The following is a 16376-nucleotide window of genomic DNA, read 5'->3' as shown; positions in this document are numbered from 1 at the left end:
CTTCCCAGAGGCGTTGTTACCACACAGAAACAATCAGCCTCGTGTTCTGTGCAACATTTAGTCGTAATGATATTCGCAGCTCTTTTTATGTCAGTCTTTATGTCACTCTGCCTCCATGTTTGTTGGGTAGTGTTTTTGTGTTGACTTTTGGCTTCTCAAAATGTGACATTTTATTTACATAGTTGTTGATTTCAATGAACAGAAGACAACTTAGGAGTTTTCTTCAACCACACACTAGTACATACACACACAAACCTCTCAGCATACAGTCATTGAATGATGTTAGGAAGAAACTTTGGTTTTTTTCCACCCAAAACTCTTAAAGAATGAAAAATGAACTGAACTTATTTCTATAAATCAGTCCAAAAGTGATAAAAAGTTTCCAGGATATAACTCAGTAAATGTAAAAATTTGCCTTCTTATTCCATTTTGGATATAAAAACAAGAGGATAAAAAGTTCTTACCTGTGTAGTTTCTGTCATCTTTTTGTTGGCAAATAAAAGAAGAGAGAGAGAGAGAAAGAAAAGATTATTAAAAATGGTTTGTCCAGAATCAGCTTGTAGTAGATTTAATTAAAGCTCAAACGTTGGACTAATATTGCCACAAGATGGCAGCGATGCAGCAGCGATGCAGCAGCGACGCAGCAGCGATGCAGCAACGTGGCGAGCCTGCCAGGAGGACTCTCTGATGTCATAGCTTTGGTACATCATAAATACAAAGGGAAAACATTAAAATCCTTCATAACAGGGAGATAATAGTAAATCAAATTATTATCAGTAAAGTATAAGAATAATTTAACACATAAAAACAATCAGGATTTTAGAAACCTTTTAGATGTTGGAGGATTATACAATAACTAACCTACTTTTAGATCCAACTGTCCTGATAATTCCTCTTTCATCTCGTTTAATACTACCATTCCCATAGCAACTTTACCGGTTGCCATGCCAACTGATCTAATAAGCAGTTGGCGGCTGTGCTTTCCTTCATGTCTCTGTTTTATTCTTTTTTTCCTTCATAAATCCTCATTTATTTGCAGTAATATGAACAAATGGTTCCAGACAGCGGAAGTGCCATCTGTTGTAACTGAGAGCGATGCTGGTTGTCAATGAAACCACGACATCCGCTCACACTCTCATAATGTATTCACTGACTGTGGAGCAGACGTGAAACGTGTTAGACGTCAGAGTCCAGTCTTGTGTCGGTTCTCTACCTGCCCTTGCCAACCGCACACCCTCCTGAGGATCCCTCTCTGATTGGCTGCTTCATTTATCGCCTAGCAACCGTGCTGGAGAGCAGCTGTTTGTAATTATCTGTCATCTTTGAGGCCTAATGTTCCTATTCTGGAATTTGGAGACGTGGAATGAATCAGTTCCTATGGATGCAGAAGATATTTCTGTGTAATGTCCACTCACTGACCACTCTGTCAGGTCAGTTATACAAATGGCTAATCAGCCAATCACACGTGGAAACTCACAACGCGCTAGTCATGAAGACAAGAAAGATCTGAACGATGAAGCTGTTTAATCAGTGTTTTCAACATCTCACTGCTTAGACTTCTACAACACACATGCAGGGAACTAAAATGACGTCACTGTGATAATTACTGTATTCTACCAGTATAACAAGGTTTATGCTGGTCTAACGGGTTCTAAATGTGTCTACATGGGTCTACATCGGTCTAAAGTGCGAATAGAGGAAACTTTGAAGACTTTTTGCTTATTCTGTGCTTATTTCATACTTAATATCTGCTTCAGTTTAAAGTCAAATTATATTAAACTTCACATGAAAATTTCTTTTTTTATTTTTAAAATTTTACTGATTTTTTGCACTGAATAGAAAACAAACATAACATCAGCAATCTGTCTCAATTTGGTGCCATTTTATTTGTAATATAATCCTCACATTTATATTCAGTGTTTTCTTATATAAAAAATAATTTATTATATCAAAAAGGACATAGAAACCTGAAATAAAAAATTTTATTTATATTTTTATCCATCTTTGGTTAGGTTTGTAGTTGCTGAAAAGATTTGCTGTGAAAAAAGTGAGGAAATAAAGGTTATATTAGATTTAATGACTCTTCCTTGAGAGGTGTCATTTTGGTAGCTGAACGTAAAACGTGTACATTTATTGATTAACCTTGTTTGTCATCTTTGAAAATGAGTTTATTTTTCATGTCAGTGTTGTAGCGAGACAAAGACGAGCATCTTACACCTGGCCAGCAGCATTTATAGAAATATTCCAGCAGGATGAAAACTCACACAGGCAGGTGGGTTTGGGTGCGTCCCACCTTCCCAGCTTGGTGCAATGGCTGGCGTTTCTTCCCTCCAGGATGAAGCCGGCGTTGCAGCTGTAATAGAGCACGGTTCCTTCCACTGGAGGCCCGGGAGGCTTCGCCGTCACCCGGCCGTTCTCCAGAGACGTCCAAACCCGCGGGCACTGCAGCACTGGAAACCAGAACAAACGCCGACGTTACTGGTAATATCATTTTTATCAACAATAACCTTTCCTGGCTGGGTTGGGGGGGTACAGGGGTGGGGATGTAACAAAACATCCTGTCAGGAGGGAGTTTATGGGAAACCTGGAGCAGAACATGTTTTAAACTGGGACCCAATGGGACCAGCACAGTGGGCAGCATTTGGGTTGCAACTGAAACTAACATGGTGAGGACAGGGGGGGGGGGGGGGGGGGGGGGGGGGGGTCTGATGGCCTGAATCGACCTGCTACTGGCTCTAAACTTGGTTATTAAACGACATTAACTGCAGTTCTTTCATTAAAGTAACTTTAATTCCTCATTTGTCCGCTAGATGTTTACATTTAACCCTAAAATAATTCCTATAATCCCATAGGAATAATATAATAATAATAATAATAATAATAATAATATAATCTTACTACATCTGACATCAGCATAAGGCTCGTTATTCAGGTGGGATTACGGCACGTTAGGACACACTTCCCATTAAATGTCTAATCTTGTGACTGCTACTGAAAGCAGATTTAAGGTTATTAAATGTGATTAAGAGATTAAATGTTTTTTTTATTTTGTAGATTCTTTGTGAGGAAAGCTGAGCACATTTAAATGATAAATTCAGGCAAAACCAAATTTTTTTTCTCTAAAAAAGTCCTAATATTTATCATCTGAGGTGAAATTATCAGGTTATTTTCTTGTAAGCAGCAGCAGCAGCAGCTCCGCCTACCGACATCGCCTGCCTGTCTACCATGTTGCTACAGGTCACCAGTGGTCCCGTCTATAGCACAGGTGTCTAACTCCAGTCCTCGAGGGCCGGTATCCTGCAGGTCTTTGTTGTCTCCCTGCTCCAACACACCTGACCAACCGGCCCTCGAGGACTGGAGTTTGACGCCCCTGGTCTATACGCTGCATGCACCACCGGGACTGGAAGAAGGAAGTTGCCGTCTAGTTTAAACAATATCACAGCGTTCTCCAGCGACACAATATCTCCTGTTGAGTACAACTTAAACTGATTTCTATGATTAGTTTCTTCATTCAAAGACAAACACAGTTTATTATCCACATTTCCTTCACAAAAAGTATCACCTTACAGCTTGATAGGGTCATTTTTTTATTTGGATGGCAGCTCTGTGCTTCCGTAAAGTAACACAATCCCACATCTTTGACAGACTTTGCTCATTTTCATCCACTAGTGTTTAATTTATTCTGATTCTTTCTTCTCTTCTAAAATAAAATATCCTAAACTGTCTGCGTCACAAAGCCTCCTCTCAGATCCTTCAGATGTATGTTTTATTGAGGGGTGGGACTTTACCAAATTAATTATCATTAATTAATAACAGAAAAATCAATGCACTAAAGAAAAAATAGACCCCTCTAGCGGCTCTATTTAAAGTAAAAGCGACGATCAGCAAGTCCAGCAGCTGTTTCTGGTGATACTGAAGACTTTTACTGAGTAATGTGGAAACATGTATCGTTTATTCTTCTCCGTTTGGCGGCTGCATGAGCTCCGCCCCCATCCGGAAGAAACCACTCAGTCCTCCTGCAGCATCCAGCTTTCAGCTGCAGGCAGAGCAGGAGGTGATCAGCTCTGCTGCAGGACCAGACTACAGTCTGTTTACAGTTTCATATTCATATCTGGTGATGATGAGTGTGGACGGAAACACGACGTTAAAGTTCTGTTATTGACGTCTGGAGCTGTCTTCAGTTTTGGCCAGGGAAACTTTCCATTTTTTCTGCTGTTTTAACGAGAAAATAAATTAAATTTATCTTTTCAGACCTTGATAGAGTGAGTTTACAATAATAATATATGATTTAGTCCTACTGCCTGCAGCTTAGAGCTAACTGAGCTAACAGGAGCTAACGGGAGCTAACCAGCTAACAGAGGTAAGCAGGCTAAAGCTAAGTCACGTTGTTAACCGGATAAAAACCACAGTTGTTCTACATTCCTCCTACTTGAAGCGGGGTATCAGGTACCTGTCAATCAACAGGACACGCCCCTTTTTATGCTGAATGTTGAGATGAAATTATTTCTAAACGGAGGAGTTAGAAAAAAATTCACTCCCCTCACAGTTGTCATGAAGGCAAATCTAACCTATTAAAACTAAAATATATATTTATTCCTGCTGTAAACATGTTTATTTCTGCTGTAAACATGTTTATTTCTGCTTTGAAGTTGGTCTTTTTAACATGGGAGTCTATGGGGATTCGCTCTGTTTTCTGTTTGAACACACCGTTAGGCTTTATTTTATTCCACCACAAGTTGGCATGACTGGTTGACAGCCGCTACTCCCGTCTCTCCGTCTTGAGCCTGTAAAGTGCTTGAAGGTGATGATCGGGGTCCATTCTGGTGATGTGACCTTTTGTTGACACAATACACTGAAGGAATTTATGACTCCATGTCTGCTAATCTGACATGGTCACCATCGTGAATGACATGTAGTCTGATCCTGGCATAAAATCAGGCAATAAAGACGCCAATAAACTGATGTATTTCAGGGGGACTAACAACATTTTAGGATAGTTCAAGACGCCCTTAAAGACGGCTGGGTGTTTCAGCACTGCACATAGTTTCAGGAAGTCCATGTCATACAAATTAAAACACAGCTGTTGGCGTTTCTATCAGAGCCTTGGAAGGTAATCAGAGTGAAACAATCAGAATTGAACCTTTTATTCACAGCTACAATTATGATCCTTTATAAAAGAATCCTGAGCTGCAGCCTCAGACATCAGCAGTTTCCCATCTTCTTCTGGTTCCTCCTGCTGCTGATAACAGCATCTAAAGGAACTACCGTCCTCCTGTTCAGTCCCCAGATGATTGGAACACGTCGGCCTCCAGTTCTGCTGTAGGTAAAAACTGCATATGAATGAGGAAACGGGGAAACCCTTCACGTAAGCCAATGTTTGAAGTTTAAATGAATTCATCCTCTGAGATTATTCTTTTCCCTTTTGAGCAGCTTTGCCTCTGAGAAATTTAGCATATTTTCATGCCCCGTGTTCCGGCTGTGGACGGCCGCATGCCCTGCTATTTCCTACGTGTGATTAAAGTCGAACACTGAAACAAAATGTGGGGACGAGGAATTTTTGCAGGAGTTAATAAGTCAGAGTGAACCTTTGTGTCTGTGGTCTGGTTGCCTGACAAAAATATGGCTGAGCTGGAGAAAAAACAAGCGTTTTGCTGCAGAGTTTGCTGAATCTTCCTTCCAGCATGTGAGCACACAGCAAAACTCCAATCTGCACATTGCAGCTTGTTCTCTTACATAAGCCAGAAAAAACAAAAATCCTGACTTAAAAAAAGAAAAACGGCGCTCTTGAGGGAGATGAATTCCACTGGAGTGAAAGGGAGCGAAGTGACACAAACGGAGGTCTAACTGGAATATCTGGGCTTATTTTCCCAGAAAGTACCGGAGATGTGATGCGAACTGAAAGATCCTCAGTAAAAGCTGAATCTAAGACGGAACGTTGACCTGTTTATACTGAGCAGAAGCCGCGAGGAACCCAAACAATCAGAGGAGGAGAAGAAGGCCGTGCACACGGCACTCCGTAAGACTCATAAACAGATTAGTTTAACTAAACGTCTGAAGTTCCCACCAAAGCATAAACTCCACCGTAGATCAAGATGTCAGCGTTCAGGATGTCTGACCAAAGTTTGTCATTTTATTCATCCATCCATCTGTTCATCCATCCATCCATCTGTTCATCCATCCATCTGTTCATCCATCCATCTGTTCATCCATCCATCCATCTGTTCATCCATCCATCTGTTCATCCATCCATCCATCTGTTCATCCATCCATCCATCCCTCCATCTGTTCATCCATCCATCTGTTCATCCATCCATCCATCCCTCCATCTGTTCATCCATGCATCCATCCATCCATCCATCCATCCGTCCATCATCCATCCATCCCTACATCTGTTCATCCATCCATCTGTTCATCCATCCATCCATCTGTTCATCCATCCATCTGTTCATCCATCCCTCCATCTGTTCATCCATGCATCCATCCATCCATCCATCCATCCGTCCATCATCCATCCATCCCTACATCTGTTCATCCATCCATCTGTTCATCCATCCATCCATCTGTTCATCCATCCATCTGTTCATCCATCCATCCATCTGTTCATCCATCCATCTGTTCATCCATCCATCTGTTCATCCATCCATCCATCTGTTCATCCATCCATCCATCTGTTCATCCATCCATCTGTTCATCCATCCATCCATCCCTCCATCTGTTCATCCATCCATCTGTTCATCCATCCATCCATCCCTCCATCTGTTCATCCATGCATCCATCCATCCATCCATCCATCCGTCCATCATCCATCCATCCCTACATCTGTTCATCCATCCATCTGTTCATCCATCCATCCATCTGTTCATCCATCCATCTGTTCATCCATCCATCCATCTGTTCATCCATCCCTCCATCTGTTCATCCATGCATCCATCCATCCATCCATCCGTCCATCATCCATCCATCCATCCCTACATCTGTTCATCCATCCATCTGTTCATCCATCCATCCATCTGTTCATCCATCCCTCCATCTGTTCATCCATGCATCCATCCATCCATCCGTCCATCATCCATCCATCCATCCCTACATCTGTTCATCCATCCATCCATCTGTTCATCCATCCCTCCATCTGTTCATCCATGCATCCATCCATCCATCCACCTGTCCATCATCCCTCCATCTGTTCATCCATCCATCTGTTCATCCATCCATCCATCCATCTGTTCATCCATCCATCCATCTGTTCATCCATCCATCCATCTGTTCATCCATCCATCTGTTCATCCATCCATCCATCCCTCCATCTGTTCATCCATGCATCCATCCATCCATCCATCCATCCATCCCTACATCTGTTCATCCATCCATCTGTTCATCCATCCATCTGTTCATCCATCCATCCATCTGTTCATCCATCCATCTGTTCATCCATCCATCCATCTGTTCATCCATCCATCCATCTGTTCATCCATGCATCCATCCATCCATCCATCCATCCATCCGTCCATCATCCATCCATCCATCCCTACATCTGTTCATCCATCCATCTGTTCATCCATCCATCCATCTGTTCATCCATCCATCCATCTGTTCATCCATCCATCTGTTCATCCATCCATCCATCTGTTCATCCATCCCTCCATCTGTTCATCCATGCATCCATCCATCCATCCATCCATCCATCCATCCGTCCATCATCCATCCATCCATCCCTACATCTGTTCATCCATCCATCTGTTCATCCATCCATCCATCTGTTCATCCATCCATCCATCCCTCCATCTGTTCATCCATGCATCCATCCATCCATCCACCTGTCCATCATCCCTCCATCTGTTCATCCATCCACCTGTCCATCATCCATCCATCCATCCATCTGTTCATCCATCCATCCATCCATCCATCTGTTCATCCATCCATCCACCTGTCCATCATCCATCCATCCATCTGTTCATCCATCCATCTGTTCATCCATCCATCCATCCACCTGTCCATCATCCATCCATCCATCTGTTCATCCATCCATCTGTTCATCCATCCATCCATCCATCAGTCCATCCATCCATCCATCTGTTCATCCATCCATGCATCAGTTGGTCCATTCATCCGCCCATCTGTTAATCCATCCATCTGTTTACCCATCATCCATCCATCATCTGTACATCTATCCATCCATCATCCATCATCCATCCATCCATTGGTCCATCCATCTGTTCATCCATCCATCTGTTTATCCACCCATCATCCATCCATCCATCCATCCATGCATCCGTTGGTTCATCCATCCGTCTGTCCATCCATCCATCCATCCATCCATGCATCCGTTGGTTCATCCATCCATCCATCCATCCATCCGTCTGTCCATCCATCCGTCCATCCATCCATCCGTTGGTCCATCCAGAGTGGGATCACGGCTGCCTCAGCAGGGAAGTCCAGACCTCCCTCTCCACAGCCACATTTTCCAGCTTGTCGGAGGGGATCCTGATGTGTTCCCAGGCCAGCAGAGATATGAAATCCTTGCAGCGTGTCTGGGATCTTCTTCAGTTCTCCTCTACAGGGACCTGCCTGGTCCACCTCCCCAGGGAGGCATAAAGAGAGGCATCCTGAGCAAATGCCTGAGCCACGTCGGCTGGCTCCTGTAGATCTGTAGAAGCAGCGATCTTACTGTAACCCTCTTTACTGTGACTGCTGGGAGGTGATTACAGCGGTCTGTCAGACACACACTAAATCCACGGAAGAGCGTGAGTCTTGCTGCAGTTCAGGGTTTTTATTTTCATCTCTTTGTTAAAGATTCACTTCGGCATACATTTTTACTTTGGAATTACAAAACTGGACTTATGTAAACTAAGCAGTCGACAGAAACCGAAACCTGCCTCACCCTTTCTCTGTACCAAGCAACAACATGCCGCAGGCGACATGAAGTCAGCAATCAATCATTTCCACACATATGTTACCTTCTAATGACAGACATGTACAATAATATCCTAGCCTCCTCACCCTCTCTCACCCTATCTCTAAGGGAGAGCCCGGCCACCCTGCGGAGGAACCTCATTTCAGCCGCCTGTATACGAGATGTCGTTCTTTCAGTCACGACCCACAGCTCATGACCATAGGTGAGGGTAGGAATATAGATTAAGTGTTAAATCAGGTACTTCTCCTTCAAGCTCAACTTCTTCCTCACCATATCAATGCAGAGTTTGCATCCCTGCAGACGCCGCATAAATCCACCAGTCAGCCTGAAGCTTGTTCCATCCTCCATGGGAAGCCAGAACTTTTTTCTTGTTCTCGAGGCTCCGAAAAGAAAATGTCATTTTGTTCTCACGGACGTGTTTGAAGACAGTTGTTAACACATCGGGCTGGCAGAACTTTTTTCTTCTGGGGCTCCGAGGAGTATCGTGTGATTGGTCGGACATCTGAAGTGGGCGTGGTTAACACAGAGAAAGCAGGACGCGGAGTTGCTGCTTCGCGTTTTTACTGTGGCAGGTAAAATGGATTGTTTTGATAAAACAGCTGATCAAGGCTGTGAGAAAGTACCAACAGTTTTACATGTGGCATTAAAACACTCGGACCCCGCCGCGTGCTCGACCCGCCCCGCCGCGTGCACGACCCGCCCCGCCGCGTGCTCGACCCGCCCCGCCGCGTGCACGACCCGCCCTGCCGCGTGCACGACCCGCCCCGCCGCGTCAGTGACCCCTCCCCGCTGCAGACATCGCCCCCCGCAGTGACCCCTCCCCGCTGCAGACATCGCCCCCCGCAGTGACCCCTCCCCGCTGCAGACATCGCCCCCCCGCAGTGACCCCTCCCTGCTGCAGACATCGCCCCCCCGCAGTGACCCCTCCCCGCTGCAGACATCGCCCCCCCCGCAGTGACCCCTCCCCGCTGCAGACATCGCCCCCCGTGCAGTGACCCCTCCCCGCTGCAGACATCGCCCCCCCGCAGTGACCCCTCCCCGCTGCAGACATCGCCCCCCCGCAGTGACCCCTCCCCGCTGCAGACATCGCCCCCCGCAGTGACCCCTCCCCGCTGCAGACTTCGCCCCCCGCAGTGACCCCTCCCTGCTGCAGACATCGCCCCCCGCAGTGACCCCTCCCTGCTGCAGACTTCGCCCCCCCGCAGTGACCCCTCCCTGCTGCAGACGGGCTTTACGCTCCATCCTTCCTTATCTCCTGAACAAGACTCTAACATACAGGAACTCCTTCACTCGGGACAGGAGAAGACACTCCACCCTTTTCCAGCTGAGGACCATGGCCTTGAATTTGGAGGTGCTGATCCTCATCCCAGCTGCTTCACATCCTGCTGTGAATTGCTCGAGCGAGAGCTGGAGATCACAACCAGATGAAACCAACAGAAGCACATCATCTGCATAAAGCAGAGACCACAGAACCAGATCTCCTCAGCACCTCGGCTGCACTCGGCTCGGCCGAGAAAGCTGAAAGTTAAACACGTCTTCCTGCTACTATCTACCTGCTGTCCTCACTGCAGCACCTCCACCTCAGCTGCATCCCAAACGTCTTCCTGGCTTTATTCCAGCCATAGAGGATCATTATTTTCCTGCTTTTCTCATCACTTGTTGATCTTTGGCTGCTCCTGATTGGACGTTACCGTCAGTTTAAGCTCTCTGATTGGTGGAAAGTCTGACAGGAAGTGTCTTCATCATCATGTCCAGGTGGAAATAGAGGTCTCTTAGCAACATGGTAGTGATGGTGATGAAGATGTGATAAATAATGGTGGATTTACCATCTAGAGTCTCTGAATAAACACTACATGTTGTGTCTGGATTGTAAACCTCCTGGACGGATAGAAACGCTGGAAAACCTCCGTAGACCAGCTGGAGGGTCACATATCCAGCATAATTTACCCCAAAGAGTTTTATACTACCGTTCCTGGGAAACCGTGGCATTCGATGGCGTTTTGAGGGTTAACCAACCAGCAGCTGTTACGCGCAGCCATCTGAGTTTTAGCAGCTTGGACCAGTTCAAGCCACAACTCCCAGTAAAACTGCCTAAAAGCTCCTGCAGTAGTTGTCTGGCCAAACATGAGACTATTTCCTTTACAATCATTCTTCAAGAGTTATTCAGTGTTCCAGGTGCAAAAGACCCCGATGAAGAGGTGGGCGGAGTCGAGGAACACTCCACGCCCCTGAAATGATCTGCTTGAGCAGGGGCCTTGATTAAAGGAAGAAACCGGAGCTGCTGCAGTATTTCTCCGAGTTAGTTTCACCAAAGTGTTTCACAGGAATTATACGAAGATCTCACAATCTGCCGGCTTTAAAGTGAGATGGTTAAAAATGCATTTAGCCTGATTTTATGGGCTTCAGGCATCCAGCAACGTCGCCATCAGCAAAGAGACGGGCGTCGTCACATGAAAACAATAGGTCATGTGACAGTGGAGCCCACCTCTGCTCAGAGAAGCTGTCTGGCATCGGATGATCGTATTTAATCATGACATTCATGCTCATGGTTTCCGTCAGTGCTGCATTATGTTGCTAAACTATCCTGAATGAAGCTCAACACTTCCCCCAGATTTTTCACAGCAAAGGTGTCGCACATTTCCCTTTATAGGTCTGTGCAAAGCCTGAAGAGGCGCCCAGCAGAAATGACTTAGTGTACTTCAGTGTAAAAATGGTATTTCTGTTACAGGAGAACGTGCCCGCGTTGTGGCGATGAGTGAATCAGAGTCCTTTATTTAATTTCCTCTGAGTTGATGTCGAGCAGACCGCGTTGTTACGCTCATCTGCCATGAAGATTTTATTTCATTGACAACTCCAGATCTAAAAGTGTTTCAGTGCTGTGTGAGATGTAAATAACAACAGAAAACAAGGATTTGTAAATATAATGAAGCCGTATTTCATTCCCAGACAAACAACAAGGCAGATGATGAAACTGAGACAATTTATTTATTTCATGAGAAATATGAGCTGATTTATGAATCTGACTGGGAATGGGTCAGTTACATGACCAGTGGGAACTGGTCGGAAACATAACTGGTATAAAAGGAGCATTTCAGAGAGGCAGAGTCTCTCGGATGGAAAGAATCTGAGTCAAATTACCTCAAAAAACTTTGTAGAACAAAAAAATGTTCCTCAGACTTTAAAGATCTCAGCATCTGCAGTGCATCATGTTATTAAAAGAGTCAGAGAATTAGAAGGAATCTCTGTGTGCACACGACAAGGCTGGCATTGCTTTAAAAGCAGACATGATTCTCTACTGGAAACCAGTGCATGGACTCAGGAAGCTTCCAGAAACCAGTGTGAACCCAGTTCATGCAGGTTAAAGCTCCATCATGAAGAGGATCCAGAAACACGCCGTCTTCTCTGGACCAAAGCTCATTTAAAATGTTCTGAGTGGAAACCTGGATGAAGATGTGGAATAGTTTGTGGACAGCATGGACGGCGTGTCCTGCAGACTAAAGAGGAGAGGGAGCATCCAGCTTGTTATCAGCCTGCATCTCTGATGGGATGGGGTTGCATTAGTGCCGATGGCGTGGGCAGCTTCCACATCTGGGAAGCTCCATCAATGCTGAAACATCTGCTCCCATCCAGACAACGTCTCTTTCAGGGAAGACCTTCCAGGTTCCACCATGCTGGACCACATCCTGATGGTGGAACAGGAGAACTGGTCCAGCAGGACCATGCTGGACCACATCCTGATGGTGGAACAGGAGAACTGGTCCAGTAGGACCATGCTGAACCACATCCTGATGGTGGAACAGGAGAACTGGTCTGCCGCAGTCCAGTTCCACCAGTACAGAACATCTGGAGCATCATGGAGCAGCTGGAATCCTGCATCAGGACCAGAATGGGACGACATTCCTCTCCTACAACTCCAGCAGCTGCTCTCCTCACTTCCCAGATGTTTGCAGAAGAAGATGCTAACGATGCTAACCATCATCCTGATGCTACTTCTTAAAGATACCTCAAACGATAAAACGTCTCAGTTTCATCACCTGATATGTTGTTCATGTTCTGCTGGGAATAAAATATGGCTTCATGGGATTTATAAATCCTTACATTCTGTTTTTATTAACATTTTACAGAGTTTACATCATGCACATTTATGACAGTATGTTTACTTTCAACTGGCTATTTTTAATGTTCCTATGAGAATTATTAAAAAATGTCACTGAAGGTGACAAACGCAGAGAGAAATATCAGCTGGACTGCAGCTGCCTTGTGGTTTTCTGGAGTTTCAGCTCTTTTCCACCAAGTCAGCAGCTATTTATGGAGAAAAGTCTGTGAGCTCCCGTTTCCCCGTACCCACTCCACTCCAAGTTCAGACAACAGACACACACAGCATGCTTACTCATGCCCGATATCTCCCAGGAGCTGAGGTCAAAGAGACGGAAACTGTACTGAATATTCGCCAGGTGGATGCAGGAATGAGCCCCGAATCTGGATTGGCTTCACTCACAGCTCTCATAGTGTCATTTTCAGCCAGAGCAGGAAGCTTTAAAATCACGTTCTGAACTTCGTCCCTGGCACAAAATACCGACGTTAACAACAGTCAGGAGAGAAATATCTGCCTGGGTCCAGACCTTTGAATCCATCCACTCTGCCAAGCTGACTGATTTATCTGCAGCCTGGACATGAAACGTTTGTTTTCAGGGTTTAAGAGCATCCAGGCCGATGAGTGCAAACATTCAGCTAATCTCACCGGGGATGGGACGACCACCAGCTGCCCAACTGTCACTCTGGGATTGAGTTTTACCAAATAATCTCTTTAGAAATGGTTTGAAAAAATAGTCTGAGTCCATCTAAAACCAGGATCACCACATCATTATGGTCAGAAATGGTAAATGACTGTACTCATACAGGACTTTTCTGTCATATGTTCACCCGTTCACACACACTATTGCAGCAGTGTTATCGCTACACACAGCGCTGTGTCACTTAGCCACATCGGTAGGCAACATGGAGTGTTTGTCTGCAGACACTTCAACATGTTCTCAAACTGACTGTTCAGTTGGCAAACGACTGTTCTTCGTCCTGAGCTTCAGCCGCTTGTGAGCTGCGTTACCATGACAACTAGAATTACACAAAAACTAAATATTGCAATAAAAACGCTAATGGAAACATCTACATGAAACAAAAAGTCTCAAATATCACTGAAGTTTTTACGCTCTCATGGGACGTTTCATTATAGAAACATATTGCAAAAGTAATGGAAACACTTTTTTTGCATTTACGTGTCCTCGGACGTGATGTGGGGGGTCGTGACCAGTTCATTTCCAGTAAAGATGGCGCAGTGTGGAACAAACAACCGTGAATTTCAGACTTTTAGAAAAGAATATGAGAAAGAAAAGCTTCAAAAAGCCATAGGAAAGTTGCCACATAAAGTAGAAAACCCCAAAGTAATGCTACATGGCTACCTCGCATAAGCCGCAATTCTTGTGAAATCTCACACGGCTGATAAGATTTTTCCAGAACTGAGGCTTGTGCGCTAAACACTGCCTAAACACACCTGCAAATCACAGTGGTTGTTTGTCAAAACTGACAAATATCTCTTTTATTTTGAAAACAAAATCTAATGGAAAGGCAGCTATAGAGTCCAAGCACCTTCTCAATCACCAAGGTTCTGTTCGTGGGGGCATTTTCTTCCGGTAGGTTCTACCGGAGGTTCTATCAGGCGTTCTAAGAGGGTCAGACTAAGGGCTGGGACATACTTGTACACAACCATACACAACAACATTCTGAGAAAGTATAGATTCAGAAACCCATGTTCTGATGTTGAACTGCCGTGTTGGATCGTCCATAATGAACTCCATGTTTGAGAGTACCTGGTGTCTTTGGTACCAGGCTACCCTACCAACATCGGGGGCAGTTTGGGGTTCAGTGTCACTTCGGCTCATTCCAGGGAAGCCTGGAATCGATCCCCCAACTTACCAGTTGAAGGACAACTGCTCTTCCTCCTGAGCTACAGCCGCCAGGTGATTCTTTCACACCTTCCAGGGGAGGTTGGAGACATATAACCATAACGGATCATGTTCAGAGTCAAGGTCATGGTGCAGCTTCCAGGAGCTGTCATCAGAGTGTTGTTGGTGCTGTTGTAGTGTCCACTGGAAGGCTTACTAGCAATCACGGACAGCGTCCAGTCAAAGAAGGTGAACTTTCGGTACCTGGTTACCAGGTTTACCTGAAGCCGCTGACAAGTACAGAATGGCAACAAGCTTTCAAGGGTTCAGGATGGAAAGCAAGGTCCATCCCAGGTAGTTTGTGACTCTGGGACAGAACTGCTGACCTGAACTTGGATTTTATACCTTAACAGTGGCTTTAATGTGACAAAGATGAACCAAACCAGTCCTTTTATCTGGAGATGAGAGATGACTGAAGAGTTTTAAGAAAAGGATTAAAATAAGAGCAGAAAGGGACTCACAACATTTGCTTTCCTGCCCCATGTCCGTCCATGTGCCGTTGGGTAAACACTTCCTGACGTTGGGTCCCACGATCACCCGGTTTGATCTGCAGATGTATTCGATCTCATAATCCACGGGGAGAATCTGCACACTGCGGATCTGTGAAGGAAGCAGGAAGTCGGTTTACAGCTGCGATTGATGCTTACGGACCATTCGGACGGGACATTGAGGCTCTAGAAGAAACATTGTGTGACAGTCTGGCCTGAATTGATGCGCTTTCTCTCTCTGAATTACATCTCTTAACTCGTTAGGGGAGCTCTCGCTGACCAGTTGTTTGACTGTTTTATTTCTTTAAACAAGCAAATGTTTTCAACAGAAGAGAACCAAAACATATGAAGGTTATGCAAAGCATATTCATGCCTTTATAACAAGCCACAACAGCTTTAAACACATTGCAGACAGACTCATATGAAGGTAATCCCTCTCAATCTTGTCTGATATCAGACAACTAATGCAGCAGCTTCCTGTAGAGCTGTCTGGTTTATCTGTGCTTCTCCATACTCCTGCTGTGAAAGTCAGCAATCAAGGTTTTATGTTTCTGGTTTATTGGTTTTTTCTACAGCTGCCAGCAATCTGTTTCTAAAAACAGCTGCGAACTTCCTGTCAGAGTAGAAGGGGATCAGACTGGGGGAACAGAGGGGAATGGTTGCTCGGTTTGCCTTCAGAAAGGGACTGGGTAACCCGGAGAAGAAGGTGGGCTAAGCTTGAGAAAGCAGGTCCCCCCTCCTCCTTCCTCTCTGCTGTGCTTCAGCTCTGCCAAACATTGATCCCAGCAGAGGACACTGTCAAGCAGGGACCACCTCCAGACCTCGAGGGTCAGCGTTCAGCAGGTATTAGATGTTTCCCTGCAGCAACACACCTGATTCAATACAAATGGATCCAACAGCTGATTGTCAACCTCTTCATATAGACTCATTCATTTCAGTCAGGTGCGTTGGAGCAGCCAAACAACAAAATCCTGCAGG

The 16376-nt window shown here is 45.1% G+C and overlaps 1 protein-coding gene across 1 annotated transcript in view; it reads right to left on the bottom strand.

The window, feature by feature from the left end:
• The window catches only part of gabbr1a (gamma-aminobutyric acid (GABA) B receptor, 1a), a gene marked incomplete at its 3' end in the record, with an annotated part of 137235 nt that extends 121827 nt beyond the window's left edge, over positions 1–15408 (bottom strand). The window contains exons 1-3 of the mRNA XM_079240506.1: positions 15372–15408; positions 2265–2450; positions 465–482 (exon numbers count right to left, since the gene is read on the bottom strand). Of these exons, the coding sequence (XP_079096632.1) occupies positions 465–482; positions 2265–2450; positions 15372–15393 (226 nt within the window). The 5' untranslated portion in view covers positions 15394–15408. The remainder of the gene's footprint in view (positions 1–464; positions 483–2264; positions 2451–15371) is intronic.
• Positions 15409–16376: the final 968 nt, after the last annotated feature.

The sequence above is a fragment of the Telmatherina bonti genome, assembly GCF_933228915.1.
Source record: "Telmatherina bonti genome assembly, chromosome: 5".
NCBI classification, from domain to species: Eukaryota; Metazoa; Chordata; class Actinopteri; order Atheriniformes; family Telmatherinidae; genus Telmatherina; species Telmatherina bonti.
This window is presented reverse-complemented; position numbering and strand designations above follow the sequence as displayed.